A 26,570-nucleotide genomic window follows, 5' to 3' on the forward strand; every position below is an offset into this window, starting at 1 on the left:
ACCTACACTGAACTTCAGATGCTGGCGCTTGCTAGCAGAGATAGCTAAAGCGTGGGGCTAACTTGCTGCTCCTGTCAAGAGGCAGGCTAGTCCAGCCTAACATTGACGCCTTAGAGTCCTGTCTCATAATTCGGGATCTGCCTTCAACTTTCACCTTTTGACCAAAGAATCAGGCAATTTTCCTTATTCTATTCGGTGGCATGAACTCACTGGAGCTAGCTGCCTTCATTTACCCCCAGGTTATAACTGTGTCAAGAAGGTGGCCAGGCCAAAACGAGTCTATTTTTATCTTGCCTTGCCTTGAGGAAAATATGGAAGGCATTCTTTTACTAGAGATACAAGTGGGAGAAAATCACCTTTAAGACTCAGTCCCTAGGCTGAAACAGCTTTGGAGAGGAGGAATACTTGCTTGGGAATGCAAGAGTGGGAGAAAAAAGGCAGGAGGCAGAAACAAGGAGGTTTACACAATACACGACCACACACATTCACTTCAAGTTTTATTTTGCCTCTTGTATGGTCTTCAGATAGTTTTACAGTTCATTTTCTACAGGAACTGAGCTGTGATCTAAACAATCAATGAAATATCATCCCAACCATAATAAATAGCCACAACCGTTAGAAGATAAGACAGCACAGCATTTTACGATCCTAGAGGCCTGGACATCTGTTTCATAGTTAGCTCTGTGATCAGAATACCAGCCAAATTGATTATTAAAAGCAAAGATAAAGCTGCAAGCAAACTTGCTGAAAATCCTGATTCCACTGGAGGATGACCATGGAATCCACCAGATAAAATGCTAGAACTGTCCACTAATGTATAAAATGTACTTAAAAGAGAAAAACCAAGTGACATTAAGCCGGTAGAGACCCTCCCTTCATCTCAGCCTTTGAAAATGCAAACTTGGTTCCAGCTGTACAACATACCTTCCTTATCCTGCTACCAGCTGCAGGTTTCTAACCTTGGATGTAACCCTCCTTCATTCATCTCACCCATTCAGTGCACACTCACAGGCTTTGGGTGAGTCACTAGGTACAATCCCTTAAAAGACTTTTTTCGAAGCCCACACTGATGGAAATCTATGAAAGAAAATGTTTTAAATGTTCTTCTTGACCTTCTTCCTTCTTAGCTCAAACTTAAAACTGCTGATACAAAACTGCTGGGAAGCAAGGTAACAAAACATTGTTACAGAGAAGCCAGCAAGCCATGATAAAAAAGAAAATGAATCCTGCAGAGCAAAATTCAATGCAAGAGCATTTGCTCAGAACCCTTAAAAACACCAAATCTAAATTAAAATACTTGAAGCTTTCAGAACCTGCAGTTAAAGGAAAGAGAAAAGGGTAACCATAAGTCATTGGTTAAAGTGTACTCATTCTTTTAAAAATTAGATACAAACATGCAAGAACTAAAGACTGATTTAATAAAACCAGTAGTAATATTAAAGGACAACTGACCTGTGGGCATAATGGGATCAGTCCCCAAACCCTAGTTGCCAGATGTCAAAACTAACATTTCACATGCTGACCTGCATTGAGGTTAATTTCCAGAAATGACTGCACTTTGCAACAGACTGTGAATCTGAAGTCAGGCTCTTGTACCCAAAGTGGTCATGGCCTAGCCCTAGGTGGGAGGCACTTTGAAAATAATAAAACTTCTTTTAAAAACAAAACCAAAGACAAAAGAAAATCCATTGATTTACATTAATTATTCAAAGTGCCATCCTGAACCGCACCCTTTCATTTTCAAAAGGAAAATTACAAAAACAAAGAATAGTCAGGTTACAGCTAGTTTATATACAAAAATTTTTTTACAGGTTTATCACTTTTAGGCTTTTGCCACAAACAACTGCACATCTGTCCCTACAAATCACAACTTGCCTGAACCAATGGTCACTAGGAGACAACCAAGGCTTTACAAAAAGCAGAAAAACCGCCCAAACTGAAATCCTTTCCTCAGCTTAAACTATGCCATAACCATCCCACTTGGACTCTTCACCCTGAAGCCTCTGAACCCAAATCTGTCTCATCTTTGCCACGTCTCTAAAGCATGAGATGCATTTCAGCCAATAAGCCAAGGAGGATGACAAATGATTGATTACTCTTAGGTGAGAAATGCAACCACACTGGATGCAGAAAACAGTGCTGACTACATTTATTGAGGACCCCTGCCCTATAAGCCCACGTAAGAGGTCCTGGCACGTATAACAAAACCCAACAAGGAGGCCCAAATCTCTTTCCTACAGGATTCGCAGCAGTATTATCTTCTTCCAACCAGTGAGTAAGTAGTCTCTAAGTATGATGAGTGAGTTTTACACAGTCCTCTTTGTTTCCAATCAGAATGGGCTGATTCATTGCCGCTCCAGAGGCTGAGCTGTATGAAGACCCCAACCACCACCCACCAGGTGAAGTTAAGACTTTCCGACAGTACATAGTGCCACCAAATGTCACAGGCTCCGACCAAGTATAACCACATCCTTTGGAAATCCTTCCATTTTTGCAATTTCAAAACAGCCCAACTTGCTGTAAAATTCCAAAATTCTTTTATCATCAGGTCTCACTTCACAGAAAGCCCCTCGGGACCCTAGGGGAAAAAAACCAAAACATTCACAATATAAATGTTACTGAATTAGTAGAATTATGAACTTGTGATTAATCTTTATATATTTCAAATAGATCACAGTGGAGATTATCTATACCAGTCCCTAAATCTCACATAATTTTTAAAATTTATATAAAGTCAATGGATATTAATATTCATCAATATTGCAATAACTATCTTAAAGTAATGCGTATGTTAACTGGCTTGAATATGGTGATTATTTCACAATGTATTTCAAGGCATCAAATTGTACACTTTATTTTTTTTTTTTTAATTGTACACTTTAAATACAGACAATCCTTGTCAAATTACATACCCCAGAAAGAGTATCTTTTAGCAAAGAAGTTGTCCAAAACCCTCCAAGTGTCTACAGCCATACCACCCTGATCTCGCCCAATTCTGTCTTATCTCGGAAGCTCTGCTGAATGTATAATTATAATATGTATACATGAATATATGAATATTATACATACACACACACACACACAAAGTACCTTTGAAAGACCCACAGAGCACAGCCTATATTCCAACCTATGCCACAAGTCAACACAACCAGAATGTTTTTTATATTAAGACATACCTCACACCTGTACGATTCAGTTCCAAGCACAACACTTCTGAGAATTATACTTTCCTCAGAGTTGTTTCAATTATCCCACAAAGGGGACACCATTGAATCAAATGATACAAAGATGCAACAAAGTGCATTCTCATTCATCAACAATTCTCTAGTGAGTGCTCAGCTTCTCTATGTTCATTTTTGTCTTGCCCAAAGGCTAACAAGTTTTTAAAGGCTGTTGGATTAGATGGACATGAATTTGACCAAGCCCCAAGAATTGGTAATGAACAGGGAAGCCTGGCATGCTGCAGTCCATGGGGTTGCAAAGAGTTAGTACTAAGTTTCTGGACTGATCTGAATATATGGCAAAGTATTTTTAAAGATTTAAGTTAACAAACTCAAAGAAGAGAAAGTATCAGCAATTCTGCATTCCTAAATGAAGTCTTCCCAAGGTTCATTTAATTTTCAACTATCATTTATAAATCTCCTGGCAAAATAAACATAAATTCATGTGTTCACTTCTCATTTAATTGGGGCTTAATACAGGCATTCATAGTATAAAAGAACAGAAAGAACAGCATTTTTCAATGGTTAATACACATGCAGTTCTTGCAGCACTAATTCAGAAGCAAAACCGTTAAGTGGTGGAGAAGGGAATGTAAATTTACTTCTTTTTGTATCCTAAAATAAGAGTCCTGCCCTCACCTTGCCCAAATACCAGCAACTTCACAATATCTACTCACCATTGGCTTTCAGTGAAGAGAGAAGGCAAGCCATCATGCTTTTGGCTACACTTGGATCAGTTACTTTTTTGTGAATATCCATCTTTATCAGAGAAGGGAAATTGGCAAGGAAAGTTTCTGGCAGTACTTCCTGCTCTTCATGGAAACTCAACATTATTTTCTGTAAAAATTAGGATGAATCTCTTGACTTTCAGTAGCTACTCATTATTAATCTACATATTCCAACTACAGAACTTAGGAAAAGGAAAGCAATATTCAATAGTAACTCTTCCGGTAATGGGAAAATTACCACATGCAAAATCAATTAGCTTATAATTCTGGCTGACATGTTTTCATTTTTTAAGTTTGTTTAAATGTAATGTAGTATACTGGATTGGATCCTGAACAGATTAAGGACATTAATGGAAAAACTGTAAGTAAGGAGAAGAGTTTACAATAATGCACTGAAGCTGGTTTCTTAGACAAGGACAAATGTAGAAAGTGGGTGAAGGGTATATCTAAACTCTATTATCTTTGTAACTTCTGTACATCTAAAATTATTCAAAATAAAAACTAAATAATTCAAAATAAAACAATGTTTTTAAAGTTTGTACTGCTTGCACAAAAATGTGAATGTACTTAACACGACTGAACTATACCCTAGAATATGGTTAAAATAGTAAATTTTATGTATACTTTACAATCTTTACAAAAAAAGTTTGTAATAGACACACTGGTTATTCTCCATATGTTCCTAGGCTGAGAACCGTCGGATATGGAAAAGCAACACATCAACAGCTCAATCACCAGCATGCTGCAGTCACGCTGATGTATTCTAAGTAAAGAAGCCTACTCCAAACCAGCCTCTTATCACACTGCCATCTAGCTAGAAGCAAAAGGTAAAAAACAGTAATAAGAGTTTGAGTGCACTGGTGTGGGGAAGAGGGGTAGAGAATTTCAGAAAAGGGGGAGAAGCAATACAGAAGAAAAAAGACAATGTCACAAATGTAAGTCCAAGTATATTCTCTGATAGTATTTATTGAGTGTAAGTAAAGATTATCCTCCAGAAGAAACTTTTTGTCATTCCTATTACCATGTGAGGGCTTCCCTGATAGCTTAGTTGTAAAGAATCTGCCTGCAATGCAGGAGATCCCACTGCGATTCCTGGGTCAGGAAGACCCGCTGGAGAAGGGACAGGCTACTCACGCCAGTATTCTTGGGCTTCCCTGGTGGCTCAGCTGGTAAAGAATCTGCCTGCAATGCAGGAGACCTGGGTTCCATCCCTGGGTTGGAAAGATCCCCTGGAGAAGGGAAAGGCTACCCACGCCAGTATTCTGGCCTAGAGAATTCCATGGACTGTACAGTCCATGGGGTCGCAAAGAGTCAACTGAGCGACTTTCACTCATATTACCATGTGAAATGCATTATTGAGAGAGCAAGTTAGCTTCATCAGCAAGCAAATGAGATTTTTAATTACTAAACTTGCCCTGAGTACCCAAAGAAGAAACTATAACATACAAGTTTGGTGCTGCAAAACAGAAAGGGAAAAAAGAAGGTTCTTTCAAAGTCAACACTGTGCTTTCACTTGAGAAAGTAATACAACAGCTCCAAGTCAAAAGATGTTGGGAACAGTGGAAAATGCCATGCTAGTAAGAATAAGCCCTAAGAATTCTTCTCTGTAAAAAATTTAGAAAGCACTGGGATTTTAAGATATATCTGCTTGCTTTTTTATTTTAATAAACACTTTACTTCTTTTACTGTTTAATTCTAAATCTGTGTATTACCTCAGCCTCAGAGAGTTCTTTATCACCATTTGGTTTGGTATACTTCTCCTGCATGAAGGGAATCCAGGAAATTTTACATTTTTTAATGAAGGGGGTCACATCTACAGTGCCCAGGGCATAACCACATATGCCATCTTCATCTTCTAGGACAAAACAGTAATCCAGGCTAAGGGAAAGCAGCCCTCCTACTAACCTGCTCAGAAGAAAAAAAACCAGAATGAGTTAAGTTACTAACATAAAACTTCAGAAATCAGTGATATAATAAAGCCCAATACACTCAATTGACAACGTGTGGAAACTACATTTGACATAAATAAAAATTGGAAATTTATACATATTAATAACTCAGACTTTATTACAACTAAAGTAGGACTTCTAAAACCTGTATCTGTATTTCTAGTCTTCATCTCCCCACAACCAGATAATCCTGCCTTTGAAATGTCTATTCCCAAATCCAACAAACACTGCGTCACATACTTGTCTCCAATAAGGTCAGGCTGACTTTGAAAAGGTAAACCAACTCCATCGTCATACATTTCTCTGCAAATCTTGTACACGGAAGCCTGAAAATACAATCTAATTAAGCAACACATCAAGAAAAATGGCAACAGAATCTGACAATATGACTCATAAGTCATAAAGGACTTCTAGAAGAGGGAATAACAAAATGTTTGACTTGTCATAAACACCACCTCTGCTTTGTTAAATATTTATTTATTGAGTCATATTTGTAAAATCAGTAGAAAACAGCACAGTTGTAGTACACAGTGAGAACTGCCTTGCAGGGGATAGTTTTAGGCAGTAAGTAGTGGATTCAAAATTCATCAAACTATGAGGCTCTCTCTCAGCTTTCTATACATCCAAAATATTTAAAACGTGATTTTCTTTAAGCAAGCTTGCCTTTTTCTGTAGCTGATTATCAACAGCCTGGAAGCACTTTACAAACTGCAAAAAATGTATTGGAGAACATCAGGCTAAAACAACGTATCACACAGATATTGTTCAGGATTCCAACTCTGAATACATTTCATCTGATAAAAACTAAGCACAGGACTTCCCTGGTGGTCCAGTGGCTAACGCTTCACCCTCCCAATGCAGGGGGCCCAGGTTCAATTCCTGGCCAGGGAACTAGATCCCACATGCTACAACTAAAGATACCACATACCACAACTAAGACCCAGAGTAGCCAAACAAATAAATAATTAAAAAACTAAGCACAAGATGTTGGGTCTAAACCCCTTAGGCTCTTCCTTAAACTACCCGTGTTTGTATTTTAAGACACAAAAATGATTTTTTTTAATCAGGGAGTTCAAAAGAAAGTATTAAGTGTTCACCATAACCACACTCCAAGTTGGCAGGTAGACAATTACCTCATCTTTAGGAAAATATGGTCTGATAGTATAAACTTTGGAGGTAGGAGTCAGTGGGGGTGGCTGAAAAAAGAGGTCATTTGCCCCATCAATTGGCAGCAAACGCTGTAGGAAGAAAAAAAAGGGAGACAGATTAGTGCTGGGAAGACATTTACTTCTTTTAATGAGTGTGCACTGCAGATTACCAACTTAACATTAACTGGCTACTGCAGGCAGACCTAAAGAAGAGGGGTGTACTACGCTTTACTAACATAAACACCTCTTTGCTGAGGGAGGGGAATGCTTCTGAATTGAAATTACCCAAACTGAGTTACATAGCTTTAGTGGCATACTACTGGGGATTTAAATTTACAGTAAAAAAAAAAAAAAAAAAAAAAAAAAATCTATTCCAATTATGACAAATCTATTTTTTTAAACCAATCTTATATAGACCATCTCTCTACTAAAAGATGGCAGAACAGAATGTCAGGAGGAGAGGTTTGGTCTGAAGAGGGTTATCTGTCCAGGAGACGCTTTATCCCCAAAGCAATGCGCTTCAGTTTGCTGCGCGCAGCAGAGCACCTGTTGGGGGGAGAAAAGTAGAGCACCTGAAAAGTCCATGAACAAAATTCCAACACCAAAAAAAGTTGCATTTTGTTTAAATTTTCATTCCTGGACTGTTCTTTCAAGTACAAAATTTACTTATAAAATAATTGAGAAAATATCCCAAAGCCCCTTCACCATTCACTTGCATGATTATTTATTCTTTTTGCTCATGGAGTTTCCACTGGCAGACAAGCATGCGCGCATTGTGCATTGCGGGCGCAGATTAAAATGCTGTGCGACCTGCAAAGAAACAATGTGAAGTGTATACCTAGAGCCGCTGCGCTTCGCAGGCGCGGGGGGGAATTGGCAGCATCTCCTTCAGAAATTACTGCGAAAGAGGAGGAAAATTTGATTTAAAATCCAGCTATGTAACTAAATTGAATTTGGGACTAGAAAGCCTTCGGCAGACCAATCCTTCCAGCCATCTGATGCGCAATATAAGGTTTCTCATAAAACAAAGAAAATGTCAATTCAGTTGTGAATTCATATTGATACCTGGAACTCTCCTGCTAGACCACCTCTAAAGGCCCAGGGTTCTTGGTCTCCAATTAAGAACTGTGCTGAAGAATGACTACGACACCCTGTTGAGATCAGATCCAAGCGGAGAACGTTACGAGAAAGGGGATTTCCTGGGGTCTCAAACGTCCAACAAACTAACAAACACTGTGGAAACAGCTCTCTAACAATAATAATCCAGGGTTTCAGGACAAGGCTGTGATAATAATTTTTTTTTTAACTTGTAATGGAATTTCAATACTGACATTCCTTCCTCTGATTAATGAATAATCACTGTTCTACTGAAAGAGTTCTACCCTTTATTAAATTATTGGAAGGAAAGTGTCAAGTTTGTCTAAGTCACATTTATATATTCCCTAGGGACAGCTATAAAAATCAAGGCAGCTGCTTCCTCTCTACCAAATGTACAGTAACTTTAAAGTGAAATAAAGTGAAATTGATGACACATTTTATTATCACAGCCCAAGGAATTAAACTTGTCTGAAGTCACATTTTACATTTTGAGGAAGGGTACAGGGAAGGGAAAAATGGGAGGAAAGGGGTTAATCTTGTCAGAAAACTAAGGTCAGCAGAATAAAAGAAATTATTCAGTAAGTTGACAATGAAACACAGTGAGTACTTTTCCTGACAAGGACAATCCAAATTCAGACTTGGCTCAATTGTTAACAACACCAGTCTGACAGATTCTGAGAACTAAAGAGAGCCAACTGATGCTCCTAATTTGTCCAGAACTAACATACTTTTCTTAAAAGTATGACAGTATCTGGCTCCTCTGAGCAACCATTATAATCTTTGTGGTGCACTTAGCTCATACATGGAGTAGCAGGCTTTGAGGTCCAAAAATCTGCATTTAAGGTCAGCACTTAACCAACTCCACAGGCAATTAAGGAAGCTAATAATGAGAAAGAATTAAAAGCAAATTATAATTGCCTTCCATAGACAATTAAGGAAGCTAGTAATAAGAGAAAATTAAAAGATACTTTGGAGGCCAAATCACAATCACCTGCCTAGTCTTCTGACAAGATAAAGCAGCGCAATATAGTTCTTTTCCAACTGAAGACAGCATTCTACATCCTGTTCAAGTTAACAATCTCATCAGTACAATATACAGTGTGCTAGTCAGACAGTCCCAAAGCAAACCAATTTTTTTTGCTGACAATTCGGACCCATTAAGAGATTATATCCAGGGTTGTCATTTCTCAGGGGTAGGGGTACTTAAATAAATAAATAAATATATATAAAAAATAGTATTTGTTAAATAAATATGAAATAGGGTAAAAATTTTGGTTATGAAGAGAATCTGCCCCATTCCATAGCTCAGTGTAAATTTACACTGCAGGAAAAATACTATACCTCTCAAACTTTAAGGAACGGCCAATTCCCCTACCCCCCACTTTGAGACTACAACATAACTAGCACTTCCAACTATTACAATAAAAAGTTGCATGTACGAAGAGCTGTATAAATGAAAACATGGTTAATGCCTCAGTCGCTGCGCAAACGTGACTTCAGTTCATGCCTACTGCCCTTAAATCTACCTGAGCTACCTCACAGAACCTTTTAATTTAAACTAATTAATCATGACGCGCTGTGAACATCTGCCGCTGTCCATCCAATAGTAGTAGAACTTGTGCTGAGGATTCTCCCATCTGTACACAATGGGGAAGAAGATAATAGAAGTCGTTAGTAATCAAAAGTACTGCATAGCCACATTCTTTAAAGGACTGAATGCCAGCTGGACTGGAGACTGGAGGAAAACAAAGGGTTCTAATCAGTAACTCCCTGAAATTACTACAGAACCATGAAAATATTTTGTCGTGAGCTGTTGTGGAAGCTATGTGGATGCCAAGATGATTACTTAAAACTTCTAAAATACTCTGACCTTGAGACTGTACGACAGCTATATACAATTAGGGCAAGCTGCCCCCGGAACTGCACAGTTCAGAGGTAAAAGCCTGAGAGGAAAAAGCAGCAATACGTATATAATCAAGAGATTTTAATAATTTTTTACTTGAAAGCTAAGTAGTCAATGTTTTAAGCAACACTTTCTCAAACCCAATAAACTGAATTATAGGTTGAAAATTTAAGACTTCAATCCCTATAAAGATTAATATATCCCCTGGAAGGCAAATGCCACCATCCAACAAACAATGAGAGAAGTTTTTCCTAAGCCTAAAAGCAGACAAGTATCACACAGAAGAGGTATTCTGGAGCCTTTTAACAGGAACAGGTCACAGTTCTCTCTTCTACCTGTTGTGTGATATATACAGGAACCCAAAGTTCTCTATATTCTTTTCCTCCCAATTTATTTTTTTATTTTTTATCTTTGCCCATGCCCTGCGGGGAGTGCCCTAACCAGGGATTGAACCCATACCTCTTGCAATGGAAGTGTGGAGTGCTAACCACTGGACAGCCAGGGAATTCCCTCTATTTTCAAATTAACAATCAGCCTCTATTTTAAACTGCTAATTAGTTGTATCAAAGGAAAAAATTTTTCATATATTTAAGAATCTGAAAGTATATACACAGAAAGTGAGAAATCTCTTTGCTCCCACTCCTGAGTAACTGTAAGCTCACAGTGTTTCGTATTTCTATTTCACAATCAAGACTATGTAACCCATCATAGTGTTTGTGACTACTATGAAAATTGACATGTTGGTTAGCCTTGCTGCCTGCTGTGTACTATGCATAAGTCCATTACATATTCCTTATACCTGGATTGAAAACCTGGAAATGAAATGAGATTCCCTGGAGAAACTTGGCCATGCTGGTGCTTTTTACCAAGCTTGAGAACTTTAAAAAAAAAATTTTTTTTTCACTGTTGGAGAACTTCCATTTAATGAAGTATTTTCAGGGGTGTGCAATTTCTATCCCCTGCTAAACCAATTACTTGGTAGAGGGATAAAGAAAAAGTCCTATGAAATAATACCAGGTAGCACCAGAATAGCCTACCACTAAAGCTCGCATGCGCACAGGGCTGGGAGGATGGCTTCCTCTTTCCAGGCCCCTTAGGTCATTTCAGCAATTGTTCTGTTAAACACAGCATTAATGTTATCAAGACACAGCAAGCAGCAGAGAGCTCACATAGTCGCAATTCATAGAGTCTCATCTCCAAATCAGATAAAAGTGGTATACATGGTTCCATCCAGGAAGCATTCAGTCAGAGCAAGTTAAAGTCAGTACTTTCTAACACATTTTCAAGATATTTATGCTGAATTAGCCCAAGGGAGAAAAATCAATGTGCTCGATGTGTTTACTGAGGCTTGCACCTCAAGTCTGTAACAGCTACACCTTTGAAATCTAGGCAAGGAATTTAAACACAGTTGGAAATTTACCAATTCCATAAATGTTTTTCTCCCTGTGGGATAATTTTTTTTTTCTTTTAAGGGACAATATATCTGAGAAGAGATTATTCCTGGTGCACCTACCTAACCACTGTACAAAAGACTTCACCATAGACATTATACTCTTGATATCCCAAACATAGGAGTACATGTCATAAAGGATTGTCCTGTTCGCACAATTGGAGAGCCGAGTGAACATTCCCATCACTAGTCCGCACATCTCTTCAAACTTGGCTGCTCGTGACCGCCATTCTTCAATCTATTGAGGATCAATAACGACACTCAAAAAATTGGAAGTTTAAAAACATAATCTAAAGCACAGTTATAAACTAAGCTGTTTATGTTATCGAGTACCTGCAAATTTATCCTCAACATTAAAGAATCACAGGGCTTAAACATTTAAAGATAAGCAATAAAAGTCTGTGTCTCGCCAAACTGACAAATATTCCTAAAATATTAATCAACTTTGACCTTCCTTCATTCCTAAGTACTGTAAGGTCAAACTATGGAAACACATGATTCAGCAGAGTCTGTACCTACTTTACAAAACACACTCTAAGATGTGGCCAATTCTCATTTAACATCTCCTCCATATCATCAGCATGGGGATCCATCCAGGCCAGAGAAGCAAGTATATTAAGTGTACTCACTTTTTCTGAGTCTTTTCCTTTGCAATTGACACTGACAACACTACTATTTGCTCGAAGCCACTGGAACTCTCGTAACATCTGCGCTCCTTTGGGTCCATGCTCATAAGGAAGGTAGAATAGGTCAGCAAGTAACTGCAAATCCTCCAGAGTTACTGGTTCTGCAGTGTACAAAGGCTTTTCATTTGGGCCAGGCACAAACTGCTCCTTGTTTGTCTGTTCATCAGTCTGCATAGGGGCAATGTCACTGATGCAATCTTCCTGCATAGACATCTCTGGGGATTTTGATTCAGCTATGCTTTCTTTATCAGTGTCCATTGGTTTCAATTCCTCTGCCATTTTAGCTTCAACAATTTCAGTTAGTATTTGACTGTCATTCTTGTGGTCTGTTTCTTCCTGTTTTTCCACTACCATGTCCATGGGTTCCTCATCTGGCTGCTTCTTTTCTTCTTCCTTGGTCAGGGCTGTAGGCTCACCACTCAAGGCTGCTCCCTGGCTCATAATGGGCTCCTGGTAAACAGTTGTAACTACAGTTGTGGCATTTAAAGAGGGTGCTGCAACTAGAGGAGCCCCATCAACTACACTTGCTTTAGCTCCACTGTGTGCGACCTGTCTACCTATAAAAACAAATTGCCAGAAAGATAATCAGAATGAGAAACAGAACAAGTAAGATCCAGATTAATGTCTTCTACTTATTGTGTCTCTAACTATAAGCCTCAATTTGAGATTCCAAATAGAAAAAAGTGCCACTTCTCTAAACCACCGGGGAGGTGAGGAAGGGAAGAGAGGGGAAAACACAGATCATAAATATGGCAACACCTATTATTTTCTTCTCTTTTGAAGATCTGTATTTCTGAAGAACCATTAACAAAATTTTTTTAAACAAATTAGCATTCCAAGAAGATAAAACCTATTTAAGGCCAAAAGTAAAATTAAAAAAACCTTATTCTCTAGATTCCTAAATTTCACTTTGCTTGGTGGGCCTGTAATAAAACATCACAAATGTTCTTATGTCTCAAACAATGTAATCCAACCCTCTTACAAAGAAAGGCCAAACTCACTGCTGTATTGATGAGGTACACCAAACTCCTGCAACCATTCCGTTAAAGCTAACTTCAGAGCCATCTGTGGACTATAGAGTACATCAGTTTCAATATCTTCATCACTGCCTTCATTTTCTAACTTTATCTGGATTGATACAGTACTGTCTTCACTATCAGCTGCAAAACAGAGAAACAGCACAAAAACAGTTTTGATTACAAAACACTAATTCTTATAGTTAAACTGGAGAGGCGAAGAACTTTAAGCACAATAATGCAAACACAACCAAGACCCTTCACTGAACCACTTCACCTAGAATAGTCATCTAAATGCATTGCCAAATGGAAAATCCCAAATGAAATAAACACTAATTTCAGAATCAGTAGACAAATCATTGATAAATGTCCACTGATAGTGTTTTCATCTCTAGCCCACCAATCATTTAATGCCCAACAGGCTTTACTTATATATTCACCCAGTGTTAAGTATCTCTTTCTCCATGAAGTCATTTACCCACTTTTGCTTAAGAGAGGTAATCAATCACTCCCTCCTCTGTGTTCTCCCTGCTGCAAGTTGCTTCAGTCGTGTCCGACTGTGCGACCCCCATAGACGGCAGCCCACCAGGCTCCCCCATCCCTGGAATTCTCCAGGCAAGGACACTGGAGTGGGTCGCCATTTCCTTCTCCAATGCATGAAAGTGAAAAGTGAAAGTGAAGTTGCTCAGTCGTGTCCCACTCTGAGCGACCCCATGGACTGCAGCCTACCAGGCTCTTCCGTCCATGGGATTTTCCAGGCAAGAGTACTGGAGTGGGGTGCCCTTGCCTTCTCCCTAGGACTCCGTAGATAATTATTCTCAGTACTCCTCATTCTATAGTACAGTTCCTTGCCTGCTTTATCAACACCAGACTAATTCTTTCAAAGTAGGGACTATTTTATTCTTTGAACCTTTAGTGTCTGATAAATAGATGTCTAAATGTTAATGAATAAACAACTAGTCAACATTCTCTTACCTGGAATTCAATTAAGAATTTTTCACAAATAAAAATCAGTAAGCCAATTTCTAAAATAAGAAATGTTTCATAAATGTAAGCTAAACTGAAATTACACAGTACGCAACTCTAGCTATCTAAAATACACCATTTAAATATAATCACCTGAAAACATAAATTTAATCAAAATTACTCAAAGGGTAACAGGAACATTAAGACTACTTTGTCTAGTTCCTCAGGTTCCAAAGGCCAAGTCACATTTTAAAAACAAAGAACTGAGGCCAAAAAGTTATTAAGTAACTTGCCCAAAGCCACTCCAGGGAGCCCTTTTCCTATCATTTACATCTCATTCACAGGACTAAACAATACTTTAAAAAAAGAATTCTTGATGACAAAAAAACATATACTCACCAATGGTTCTAGTTAACCCCAATCTCTTCCCAAGGTCAAGAATTAAGTCATTTACTTACTCATCACTACATCTTTCCTTACTCCATTCATGTTTGATTTGTACCAGGTGGCAAGGGTGTGGATAGCAACATAGTTGGCTTCAAATTCACAATTTGGATTAGTCAAGACTCCTTTTAATCGCGGGATGAGTTCTGTGGATCTTCCTTTGTATGGGCCCAGAAACAGTCTCTTCTGATCATAATCATTAGCATGAATGTTATCCCAGATTACTGGAGCTCTCTTAATTATCTTTGAAACCTCTTCAATGGACTCTACTGGAATTTCTTTAGAAACAACTTTAGGACCTAAAAATAAAGGCCATCATTTATTAAAAGGCTCTCATACATGGTTTTTCAAAATAGTAATATACTGCATGTAACTTTTTGTTTTGTTATATTTTTAAACAATTTTTCTTTTTAAAACAACACAGCAACATGTGCTTCTACTCAGCTTTATTCCCCTCACTCAATATTTCCTCAGAGTAGATTCCTAGAACTAGTGGTTAGAAGGCACAAATATTAAAGGTTTGGGCAAGTTTCCTCAAAATGATACATTAGTAAGAAACAAATTTTCCATGTAAACAATTTTTTTCCAATATAATATATCCTCAATTAGACAAACTGTCATTAACCTAAATCCTTGGAGGGTTTCTTCCCTTAATTCTTAGAATGAAAACTAATACAACTTATTAGTTTACTAATTACTAGCTGTCAATCTAGCATTAAGGCTTTCATTTCATAAAATACAACATTCTTGACTTTCCTGGTGATATAGTAGATAAGAATCCACCTGCCAATGCAGGAGACATCCCTGGTCTGGAAAGATTCCACAGGCTGCAGGGCAGCTAAGCCCATGTTCCCTAGAGCCTGGGCTCTGCAACAAGAGAAGCCACTGTAAGGAGAAGCCTGTGCACCGCAGGTGCAACTAGAGAAAGCCTGTGGGCACCAACAAAGATGCAGTGCAACTAGAACAAAAATAAAAATTAATAAATTATTTTGATATTCAGACTCACTGCAAAATCCTAAAAAGTATTCTTAATACTAAGTGAAGAATGTATACTTTGTAAAAGGAAGAGAATCTCATTAAGGCTCAGCTTTTTGAAAGTATACAACCAATTTCTCTAGATCCTAGTTAATTAAAACTTTTACTGTATAAATCTTTAAGACTTACCTGTCCAAAGCACCTCAATTCCAGGTAGAAGCTTTTCACCCACAGTCCTTAAATAAGGAGACTGAGACACATTTGGATAACAGAAAGTGCCACAATATTCTGAATGTAGGGGGAAAAATTAATCAGTAAAATAGGAATGAAACAGTCATGAGTATTTCAATGGGGATAAAAATGTCTATCAATTTTAAACTATTTTCATCCAAATGATAAAAGGCCTCTATCTTATGTTCCAAAAGAAGTCAACAAACTAGCTCATTTATGTATTAAAAAAAAAATCAATTCATAAAACCTGATATTCCTCCTCCAAAAGTAGGACAGATCAACCCTTATGATCCTATGGTCACTAGAAATTTAAGTTTACTAAAGATAAATAATTGGAATTTTTAGCATTTTCTACAAACTGTGAATTGCCTACATTTCTCAATTTCAATCAAGAGGCCAAACAGACTGGATTGATATAATAAAAATAAAGCAAAATTATGCCCCTGGCTTAGAACTCAATTATAACTGATTATAATTTACAATCAATTAAGTAACTACCAAGTATGATCTTATTAAACATTACTTGAATATTCATGTAGCATCAGAAGAGATAAGGTTCACAGTTCATAATACTCTTAACAAGACAGACAAACACATGGTTAAATCAATACAGTCTAAAATTTCTCAGAACTTATTTAAACTCTTTCTGAACAAGAAATCAAGCCTGGAAAAGTTTTCTTATAGGCTGAATTTTGAGAGGAAAAAAAAAGAGAAAAAATATTTTCAGTGCAAGGAACCAGGGAGAAGAGGGGAAAAAAAGGAAAAGGGGGAAAAATTATTAAGCTTTCTATTCTGACTACCTGAAGTAAAAGCCCAGATGGGAGTGGGAGGAATGAAAAGGGATACAGATAGGCAAGGGCAGAAACAGGAACAAGTAGGAGGAAAATGAGAAGTGACTTAGTTAAATGCAATGTAAATTTGCTTTTTTCTAGTTTTCACTTTGATAATACTATTCCCTTCCTCTAATTCAGAATAATGTTCATATACTTTTAGTACCAAAAAATACATAAAATCTTTCGCCTATTCAGTTGTCATTTATTAATCCCTAAAATTTCTCCAACTTAAGATCTGGAGAAACATCTTCTAGAAAAAGAACTCCTACCTTTACATACCAACGGAACAGGGAAAAACAATACAATTCATACATGGTCTTTTGAAAGTTATTTATTTCAAGACTAGTTAAATAGAAAGCTATTATATACAATACCTGTGGGACAGAAGAGGAAAGTTTCTGGCTCTCCTAGGTATTGATAAATCTCATTTGTGATGGAGACCTGGGCATGAGCAAAAGAACTGAATACCTCTTTGTCAGCTGCACACATATTATGGTCAATATCATCAAAAAGCAAGGCAAATGACCTGCATCCAAACTGAGAAACCTAGGAAAGGGAAAAAAACAAAACAAGATGCTTTACCAGCTCATCTTAAAGAGTAAAAAATACAGGCTTTAAAATATTCAAGTATATAGTTAATAGTTATACTTAAAAGTCAAATATTTTCCTTAGTAGAATGTTCAATGCCAAACCACTCCCTTTCTATTTTCTATGTTAAAAAGCTACACAGTTTCTGTACCCATATTTTCATTTGGGTTTGAATGCACTAAGCAAATTGTCTAACAAAGCTTCTATAACGTGGCTTATCCTTCTATATCTTTCAGTACAAAAGATACCTACCAGTGGAAAAAAAAATGAAAGATAAACTCCAAGACACTAAAAATCCAAGTCATTTGCTCTAGTCAAGATGCACTGATGCTAACTAATTTCTTTGCACATAAACCTAAGTCATCAATCAGAAAGACCAAAACAGCAGAATATGATCAAGCGGGGAAATAACCTCCTAGGAGCTTATTCAAAGAAATTTAACTACTTGTTTGTTTTTTTTCCTGGCCACAGCACACAGATTGTGGGATCTTAGTTTCCCAACCAGGGACTAAACCCAGTCCTGGCAGTGAAGGCACCAAGTCCTAACCCTTGAAGAGCCAGGGAAATCCCAAACTTTTAGATTGGTACAAATGTTAACTGCAATTTCAGACTGCTGATTTTAAATCATTATAATTAGGTTCAAACACATCTTTTATTAATTAAAATAGGAACCATTACAGTCAATACGTTTTTGCCAACAAGAGTTAAGTTTATCTCTAACATAAAAATCTATGCTTCGGGATTTAACAAACTCTTGGAAAACATTTCCTGCATCCTGCTGGTTTTGGAAGCGTTTTCCCTGCTGTTGAAATGCTTAAAAAAGTGGTAGTCGATTGGCTAGAGGTCAGGTGAATATGGAGGATAAGACAAAACTCTGTAGCCCAATTCATTCAACTTTTGAAGCATTGGTTGTGCAGGTGTGGTCAGTCGTTGTCATGGAGATCAGGACTTGACCAATGCTGTCTGCAGATGTTGCAGACAGGGCCATCTCATCGGGAGCACACTTCTGTGACATGAGCATACTTCTCGGATGTTATGGTTTTGCTGGAATTCAGAAAGCTCCAGTGGATCAGACTGGCAGCAGACCACCAAAGTGACCAGGACCTTTTCTGGTGCAAGTGTGGCTTTAATAAAATGTTTTAGAGCTTCTGCTTGGTCCAACCACTGAGCTGGGCATCACTGGTTGTAGTATGAAATCCACTTTTTGTTGCATGACACCATCCAATTGATAAATAGTTCGTTGTTGCATAGAATAAGACAACACTTCAAAACAATTATTTTTTTGGTTTTCAGTCAGCTCATGAGGCACCCTTTTATCGAGCCTTTTCACTTTTCCAATTTGCTTCAAATGCTGAACAACCATAGAATGGCTGACGATGAATGGCTCCTCTTAAACTTCCTGTCCAGTTGTAAGAGGAGCAGCTTCAATAATGGCTCTCAGTTGGTCGCTGGCAACTTCTGACGGCCAGCCACTGTGCTCATATTCAAGGCTCTTGTCCCCCTTGCAAAACTTCTTGAACCACCATTGCACTGTGAGTTCATTAGGACTTCCTGGGCCAAATGGCATTGTTGATGTTGTGTCTCCACTGTCTTATGACCCATTTTTTAACTTGAGTAAGAAAACTGCTTGAATTTGCTTTTTTGTCTAACATTATTTTCATAGTTTCAAATACATATAAAATATACAGCAAGTAATAAGTCATTAGCAAAAAAACAAAGTGAGAAATGAATATTAAAATGATGTATAATATATCCACGTTTAAGAATGTATTCCAACATCAAATGGCAAATGTCAACACTGCAAAACCACAATTACTTCTGCAACAACCTAATAACTTTAAATTCTTTACCAGCCATTCCAATACCACCAATAATATACAGATTTTATTTTTTCTTTTTAAAAGGTGCACCACAAGGCAAGTGGGATCTTAGTTCCTTGACCAGGAATAGAACCCACACCCCTGGCAGTAGAAGCATGAAGTCTTAGCCACTGGACTGCTAGGGAAGTCCAATATAAACTTTTGTTTTAATAAACATATTACACTTTACCAAAAACAGATGTGCAGCTTTTATGTTAAGTAGAATGTAGATTCCAATCAGGTTCAACAACAGCTTACATGTTTACCTAGTTTTTCTTCTCATTTTGGGAAACTAGCCAGTCATTTCCAGACTGAATTATGTCTTTTAACCATAAAACCGAGTTAATCTTACTTCTATAACCTCACCCAGTTCAGTCAAGCAAGCACCCAACAGCATATACAGTTTCTGGAAATGTGACTCTGGAAGACTCAGAATCAGCTCGAATGTGAGGTTAAGTCTCCACCTCAAATCTTCATTAAGAATCTATGGGAATGGAGCTAATGAGCATTCTTTTAAGCATTACTTCTAAGCATTCTTTTAAGGCAGTTCTTATGCAAAGTGAAGTTTGTAAAGCATTGGTACCTCCAATAAAGCTCTTTTCACTCCCTTTAGAAAATATTCCTATCAAAAGTAAAAAGTTTGTACAGAAAGTAAAAATCTGTACAGGAACAAAGAAGTACTATGAATCTGGTTTCCTTTTTGTATCATAAAAGCAACTCAGAAACTTTTCAGTTTCACGTTCTGACTCAGGAAAAAATAATGAAAAAGCAAGGAAATTACCTGGTCCAGTTTGCGTTTCAATGTGGACACTTCCTTGGGGTTAGAAAAAGTAATATCCAATCCAGGTGAGATAGCATAGATGAACTCTATCTCATATTCCCGTGCAGCAGAGATGAGAGTCATAAGTTGCTCTAAAGAACAGAGTCCATGACTTTAGAAAGCAGCACAGAAAACTAAAAGAGCCTTCACCTTTAAACTGAAGGTTATTTTTCTCCAATTTTCAATAAGTGAAGAAAAAAAAGTCCCTTCAATTTTACAAAATTGTCATGCCCAATGTGACAACAGGCCTTACATAATGGCACAAACTTGATACAATTTAATATCACCCTGAATTCAATAAAAGCATTCTCTTCCTTCCACTGCCATTTCTCAAAAATACTCAATTAAGGCATCAATCCTCTTATTGAATGCAAACCAATTTTATTTCTCAAGTGTTTGAGAGTTATGTTTTTGTTTTTGCTGTCTCTGTACAACTGGAATTCCTAAATAAATAACTCTACATATAACTATAATTTAGAATAAAAGAAAAATGTGTTAAGAACCAGGGTTAAGTGATGGCCTTAATAATCTTGACATCTCTGTAACTAAAACAAAAAAATCTATCACAGCTTTAAGTTTCTAAAATGTGACAAGACAATTTTCCTAAGTAAACTGAAATACTATTCCATACCACAGGATATATCTTTAAATAACTTTCAGTAATATCTTAAGATAGTCATTAACTATATTTTGAGCACATTAAATTTCATTACCAGCATCACCAGAAAATAATCAAGTTGAAGAAACACTTAAGTTATATAGAGTAGTAAACAACAAACTAGATGGGAGTTTTAATTGCTTTTTTCGTAATTTAAGAAAACCTTCTGCCTTCACTGTCTTGGCTGGGCTCTGTAACCAAGTATCAAGTAAATTACTTGTTAGTGTATTTCTAACTAACTTACTTGTAACACGTAAATTACTTGTTAGTTATCATTTAATTCCAGGTATGAAAATATTCCCCCAAATATTCCCCCATTCACTCAAGTACACAAAGAAAAGCACTTCACCATTTGTCTTAGTTACTTGTATTTATGAATTTTATGTAGCTAACTCGACATAAAAATACATGCAGAAAGGACAGTTTGAGATGGCTTTCACTTCAGTATAGGCCTGAACCAGGGTAAGGTCGTTGACCAGTACTAGTAATCAAGTGGTTAAGACCAAGCTATACCTGATTGAACCTGAAGCAAAACAACCAGTAATACTAGCCTTGTCTTTATTTTACATTTTGGTATTTTGTTCATGGATTCTTTTGCATTAGTTCTGGTTTAAAAAATAGATAATACTTTTTATCTTTATTACTGATTTTTTGGAGTACTTTAAAACTTGTACTCAAGGCAGGCACCTCACTTGCCTTGCCCGAGGCCTAGCCTTGCTTCAGCACCTCTTTGTCCAATGGCCTACTGTTTACTGGCAGAAGTTAAAAGTAAAATTATGACCACAAAACAGGTGGAGTCAGACTGGCAAACCCATAAATCACACTATGGCTACACAATTTACTGCTATTCTTTCAATCTGCATAACAGAGTTACTACATAAAAGAAAACTACCTACAAAGTGAAAGTGGAATACGTAATTCTTGTACAACTACACTTAAAATATACCTGTTTTCTTCACATACTCTACAGATTGAAAAGAAAAAGATTACCGGCTTCCTCCACTGAATACATCTCTCGCCAAAACATTCTATGTTTGTAGTCATCTTTTGGAGCATACAAATATGTATTTAATTCCCATTTCTGGAGCCTTAAGAGAAAAGAAAATTACATGTATATAAACAGGCAATATGCATAACCAATACATCTCAATTTTTTCCCTTTTCTTGGAGCAGCTCCATTTCTTAAAAAGTTAATATTCTGGGGCAGTAGCTTTTAACCTTTTTCAAGTTCAGTGGAGTTGTAAAAAAAAATAAATAAGGAATGTTAACATATCCAACAGTCTTAAATAAAAATACAACAGCTCTGAGCGAAGCAAGTGAAGCCCAAAACCTATTCAGCTTTCCCAGGAAAGTCTGAGAACCACTGACTGGCCTAGGTGAAGAGGAAGAAGACCAAGGTTAAAATAACTTCTGCAACTGAGAAATCATCAAACTATACTCGGCCTATTCAGTGCTAGTGTTTCCTCAAACAAAAGGAAATATTAATGAAGACTCTCCTTTACATAATAAAAAGTTACCTTCTAAAGAGTTCTTTTCTCTGTTCCATAACCCATGGTCTTCCATAAAATCCTAGATTCAAAGTAAGAATGAAATTGTAAGAATGTGATAAACTGTGTACTGAGAAAAGCAGATTACAATACAAATGACGTCAGTTTGTAAACAATACAAAAATTTGAAGGATGTTTAGTAAAACATTAACATGTTTTGGAGTGATATTATAAAGTGACTTTAATTCCCTTTTTGCTTAGGCAAATTTTCTGGTTTTTCTACCATGAACACTAATTACTTATGTGATAAACTTATCTAAAAAGAGGTAAATGTCATCTCTTTTCACTGTCATAAAAGACCAAATATATTTAAATCTAACTTTTTAAAAAGATTATCTCAATCTTACAGTGAGGAGAGGGGAAGCCTAGTAACCCCAAGCTGCTATTAATAACAAGTACTATCTAGGAGGGGAGTTTAACCACTTTTAGAGGTAGAAAAGGTAGGAAAAAAAAAATCAGGAACAGAACTAGTAAAGAATCTGACTGACCCAATTTTATGATTTTGTTTCCCAAAATTACATTGTAAAAGAGACCCAAAAAGTGCCTTAAACTACATTCACAACAAATTCAACGTCGGAACTGGCCCAAACAGGAAACTCAAGCAATCTCAATTCCAGAGCAAATGTTTGAACAACTGAAAATTCAAGAATGTGACTCACTCCAGTATCCCATGTGGGGCCACAGCACTAGTAATGCAAGAAACAAACCTGCAGATGGATGATGTTAGTGATATAAGTACCAAACTGGTATTACAGCTTGCCTAACCTTTATTTTCCACCAGTCTCAATCTAATCATCTGCCAGAGATAAGGACAACCTCTCAAGAGTATTATGAAGATGGTTCAAATTCTGTTTTGAACACAAAATGCTCCTTACACACACAATTTAACAAACTCAAAACCAAAACTTCTGAACTGTAATAACCTCCACTCTAAACAGAATAGTTACTCTGCACAGAGACAATGAGACAGACCAAAAAATAAAAATGAAAAATTCATTAGGTACTAATGCATGAAACTGTAGCACTTGGAATCTGGACAATTCCATGGTTACTCTCTTACAAGTGATTTAAAATGTTAAGTGAATTTTACCAGTCTTTATAGCTTTCCTTCAACAGTTTGCATTATCATTACCTCTTACAGGAGTAGGCATTAAACTTTCCTTTACAGCTGTCTCAACATTAAAAAAAAATGTTTTTCAAGGATCTAACATTTTAATCTTCAGAAACCCTAACTTTGCTCTTTGAGAGTAAGGTTCATGGTTTTAGTTAATTGGCACCACAAAGAGGAAGCAGGGCTGTTATACGAGTTAAAATCAACACAGATTCCTCCACAGAACTTGCAACATTATTCACATCATTAAAGTGAACCTTAAGAACAACTGGGAACTTTGGTGATGGCCAGTGCAGTTCATCCTTGCTTTAAAAACAAAAAAACTCGTAAAAAAAAAAAAACCCCAAAACAACACTCAGGGTAGACCTTTTTGGCAAAACTTTTGTTTCACTTTTATATATGTATACATATGTGTATGTTGGTTTGTGATGTAAAATGTACTTTTAAAATCAACAAATTTTGTGGGCCTCTGTAGTTAAATACTTGCAAATAAAAGCACAAATTAACCTCATAAGTATGTAAATAAATAAAATCAACAAAGGTTTGTGAGGGAAAGAAAAACAAAACAAACACCAAAAAAATAAAATCAGGTGCTTAGTCACCAAGGAAATATTCTAGGGAATGGGAAGGAAAAAAGACAATAGGTAACATAATTCTAAGTAGACTAGTTCCCTTTTAATACTATTCTGAAAAACAAATCAATTGATCTTAACCACAACTAACTTTTTCTATAATTATTGACAGTGTAATCCACAGGCAAGCTTCCTTAGACCCACTGTAGTCTAGCTCTAAAATTTCCAATCGTCCAGCACTTCTCTCCCACCCTCCATCCCAAGATCTTAGGTCACAAAACAGATTATTTTCCTAGTATCTCCCTGCAGATTCTAGTCCTATAAATACATCGATGGATAAGTCAAGCAAAGCAATCATGTTTTCATAAACATCGACTCCAGCCTAACACATAGGTAATTTTTCCATTCTGTTTTTCCCTAAATTGTGCAACAGTTAACTTCACTGAACCGGTTCATTCCTAACCCTAGCTGCCAACTGGTCTTGTTTTCCCCTACAATTAAACTTTACCTAAAATACCATAATCACCACCCATCTTTCAAATGAATACTCCATATGTTCGGAAGTTCTCAACCAAGAGGACAATCCTTCTTTCCTTTTCCATGTCTTTCTGGTTTTTTATAAAGACCAGTATTTAACCGTTACTCCTACACACACCATTACATATAAAAGAAAACTAATGAAGTATACAAGCTAGGAAACCCTGGGTCAGCCAAAATACTTTAAAAAGTTCGAATACATGCTGTACTTCAGGTAAGAGCAATAATGAAATTGATTTATACTTTCACAGAATGCACATCTGTGGAACATTAGTCCATTACATTCATAAACTGTGATACAATCTTCTACTCATTTTCTCCAACCACCAAAGAAAGTCCATCATTCCTAAATGGTAATGGGAAAGGAGAAGGTGAAAAGGAATTTTTAAACCTCTTCTGCAATAACTAAACTAGAAACTCCATATCTCAGATACTATTAAAATCAAAGCTTCATCCCTCAAGGCAAGGCATAGTAGTTAGCAAAGGGCAATTTTCCAGGCTGCAGAAAAAAACTTAATTCAAAGGGTGGGAGGTTGGGGACTGAATAAACAAAACAAGAAATAAACCAAAAAAAACCCCACAAAAAACAAAAAACCAACACCACCACCTCTAAGCAAAAAGGAATTAGTAAAACTATAGGCCCACAGTGCTTCTCTTCACTCCAGGAATACAACTAGCACATCTGATGGGTAGTCTTTTTCCCAAAGGGTAGGGGCAGCAGCACTATACACGCCTTTCCGTTTGTGAACCCAAACCACCCTAGGAAACAAGATCCCAAAGTACAAAGACGTAAAACTCAGAGCCCAAGACCAGACTCCCTGCAACGCCTCCACTGGAGCACGCCTGGCTCCGAGCCCAAGGCGGGTGGGGTCAGGCACGTTAATAGCCAGAGGGGAATTCGACGCCGTTCCAGAACGCGAGAGAAGACTTGCCCACCCTCTCGTCTCTTCCCTCGTTCCAGCAGGGTCAAATTTCAGACCCACAGGAATAATCCCCTTTTAGAGCTTCCCCCCCTTCCCCCGTGCCCGCCACCGCCGCAGCCCAGGCTCCGCCGCCATCCGCCTAACCAGGAAAGAACAGATTACTACTGGGGTGGGGCGGGGGGAGGACACTCCTGCCCAGCCCGCGCCACAGCTCTCACCTTCCACCACGCCACACAGGAACCTCCGAGCCCCTCCTGCCGCCCCGGCGACCGCTGCTCCTCCGGCCCCGGTTGGGTTGTCTTCTCCCGGGGCTGGAGATGCCTGCGGCTCCAACGATGCCCCCGCGGAGGCGGCAGGGTTGGAGTTGAGCTCGCTCTCCCGCTCCTCCAGCGCCGCCTGGCTCTCCTTCTGCACCATCCTCCTGCCCCCGGCCGCCGCCACCTCTGCAGGTCCTCCTCGGCCTCCGTCCGTTGGGCCGCCGGCCCGGAGCCCTGGAGAGGGCCTCGGCTCCTAGCGCGCGCCCTTCCTGCTCCTTCCCTTCCCCCTCTGCCCTTCCCCCTCCCGCTCCGCCGGGACCCGAATGCCCGGATGAGAAGGGCGGCGGCACCGGCGCGAGCCCTTTGTCAGCCGCTGCCTCAGCCTAAGCTGGGGGATGCCGGAAGCCTAAGCTGAGATCGAGTCCGCGACGTATCGTTCTCCGGAGGCAGATGGCCACGGCTCTTTTTCTCCTTCTCAGTTAGCTTCTGTTGACCTTCCGATAATCCTAGTTCTCCCACTGCCTCCTCCCGAAGCCCCTGGGTCTCCTCTGCTGCTGCCTCTACCGCCCGCTTCCTGTTTATCCGCACTGCGCCTGCGCCGGAGACCGGCTCAGACCGGTCCCTTCAGCCCGGCTCCCCCTCCTTCTTTTGAGCCAGTCTATTGAGTTTCATTCGGTAGGGGGAAGCAGAACAGAAAAGAAGCGAAAAGCGGAAGGTAACGAAGGCAGTGGAATGTACCATTTATGCTCGCCACCCTCCAGAACGAGCCATACTCCCAAGAACAGACCATTAACCAACCCCGAGAAGGGGAGAATGGGAGGAGGCTGGAGCGGGTTGGGGCAATAGGCATGTGGATAGGACCGGCTGGCGCGAGTGGGTGAAAAAAAAGGTGTTTACTCTCTTAATGCGCAGGCGCGGAAACCAAGCCTCTGGTTCTTAAAGAGCTGGGAAGAAACTGACCTACTTTCTATTGAGATTCTTCTGACAGGTTGGTTCATTACATCAGCCTGACCCAGGCTCGGTTCTGTGAAGACAACACTCCAAGAAGCT

The 26,570-nt window shown here is 38.3% G+C and overlaps 1 protein-coding gene across 1 annotated transcript; it reads right to left on the bottom strand.

Moving 5' to 3' along the window:
- Positions 1-480: 480 nt before the first annotated feature.
- On the bottom strand, positions 481-26,117 carry OGA (O-GlcNAcase). The gene is made up of 16 exons (XM_040254238.1): positions 25,482-26,117; positions 22,091-22,142; positions 21,564-21,661; positions 19,877-20,007; positions 17,023-17,194; positions 15,774-15,872; positions 14,624-14,908; positions 13,185-13,343; positions 12,127-12,740; positions 11,561-11,735; positions 8,112-8,197; positions 7,032-7,136; positions 6,139-6,224; positions 5,662-5,854; positions 3,899-4,058; positions 481-2,578 (listed from the first exon to the last, which is right to left on the bottom strand). Exons 1-16 carry the CDS (start codon positions 25,678-25,680, stop codon positions 2,442-2,444), a joined length of 2,751 nt encoding a protein of 916 aa, XP_040110172.1. The 5' UTR covers positions 25,681-26,117; the 3' UTR covers positions 481-2,441.
- Between the last annotated feature and the right edge of the window lie 453 nt (positions 26,118-26,570).

The sequence above is a fragment of the Oryx dammah genome, unplaced genomic scaffold (assembly GCF_014754425.2).
Source record: "Oryx dammah isolate SB20612 unplaced genomic scaffold, SCBI_Odam_1.1 HiC_scaffold_14, whole genome shotgun sequence".
Classification (NCBI taxonomy): domain Eukaryota; kingdom Metazoa; phylum Chordata; class Mammalia; order Artiodactyla; family Bovidae; genus Oryx; species Oryx dammah.

Bases quoted from the DNA above. Each gene is read 5' to 3' on its own strand.
- OGA (XM_040254238.1), bottom strand. From the start codon at position 25,680: ATGGTGCAGAAGGAGAGCCAGGCGGCGCTGGAGGAGCGGGAGAGCGAG. The intron at 11,736-12,126 runs GTGAGTACACTT...GATCCTCAATAG, and splicing joins AAGGAAAAGACTCAGAAAAA to ATTGAAGAATGGCGGTCACG. The intron at 7,137-8,111 runs GTATCAATATGA...TTCTTCCTACAG, and splicing joins GTCTAGCAGGAGAGTTCCAG to CGTTTGCTGCCAATTGATGG.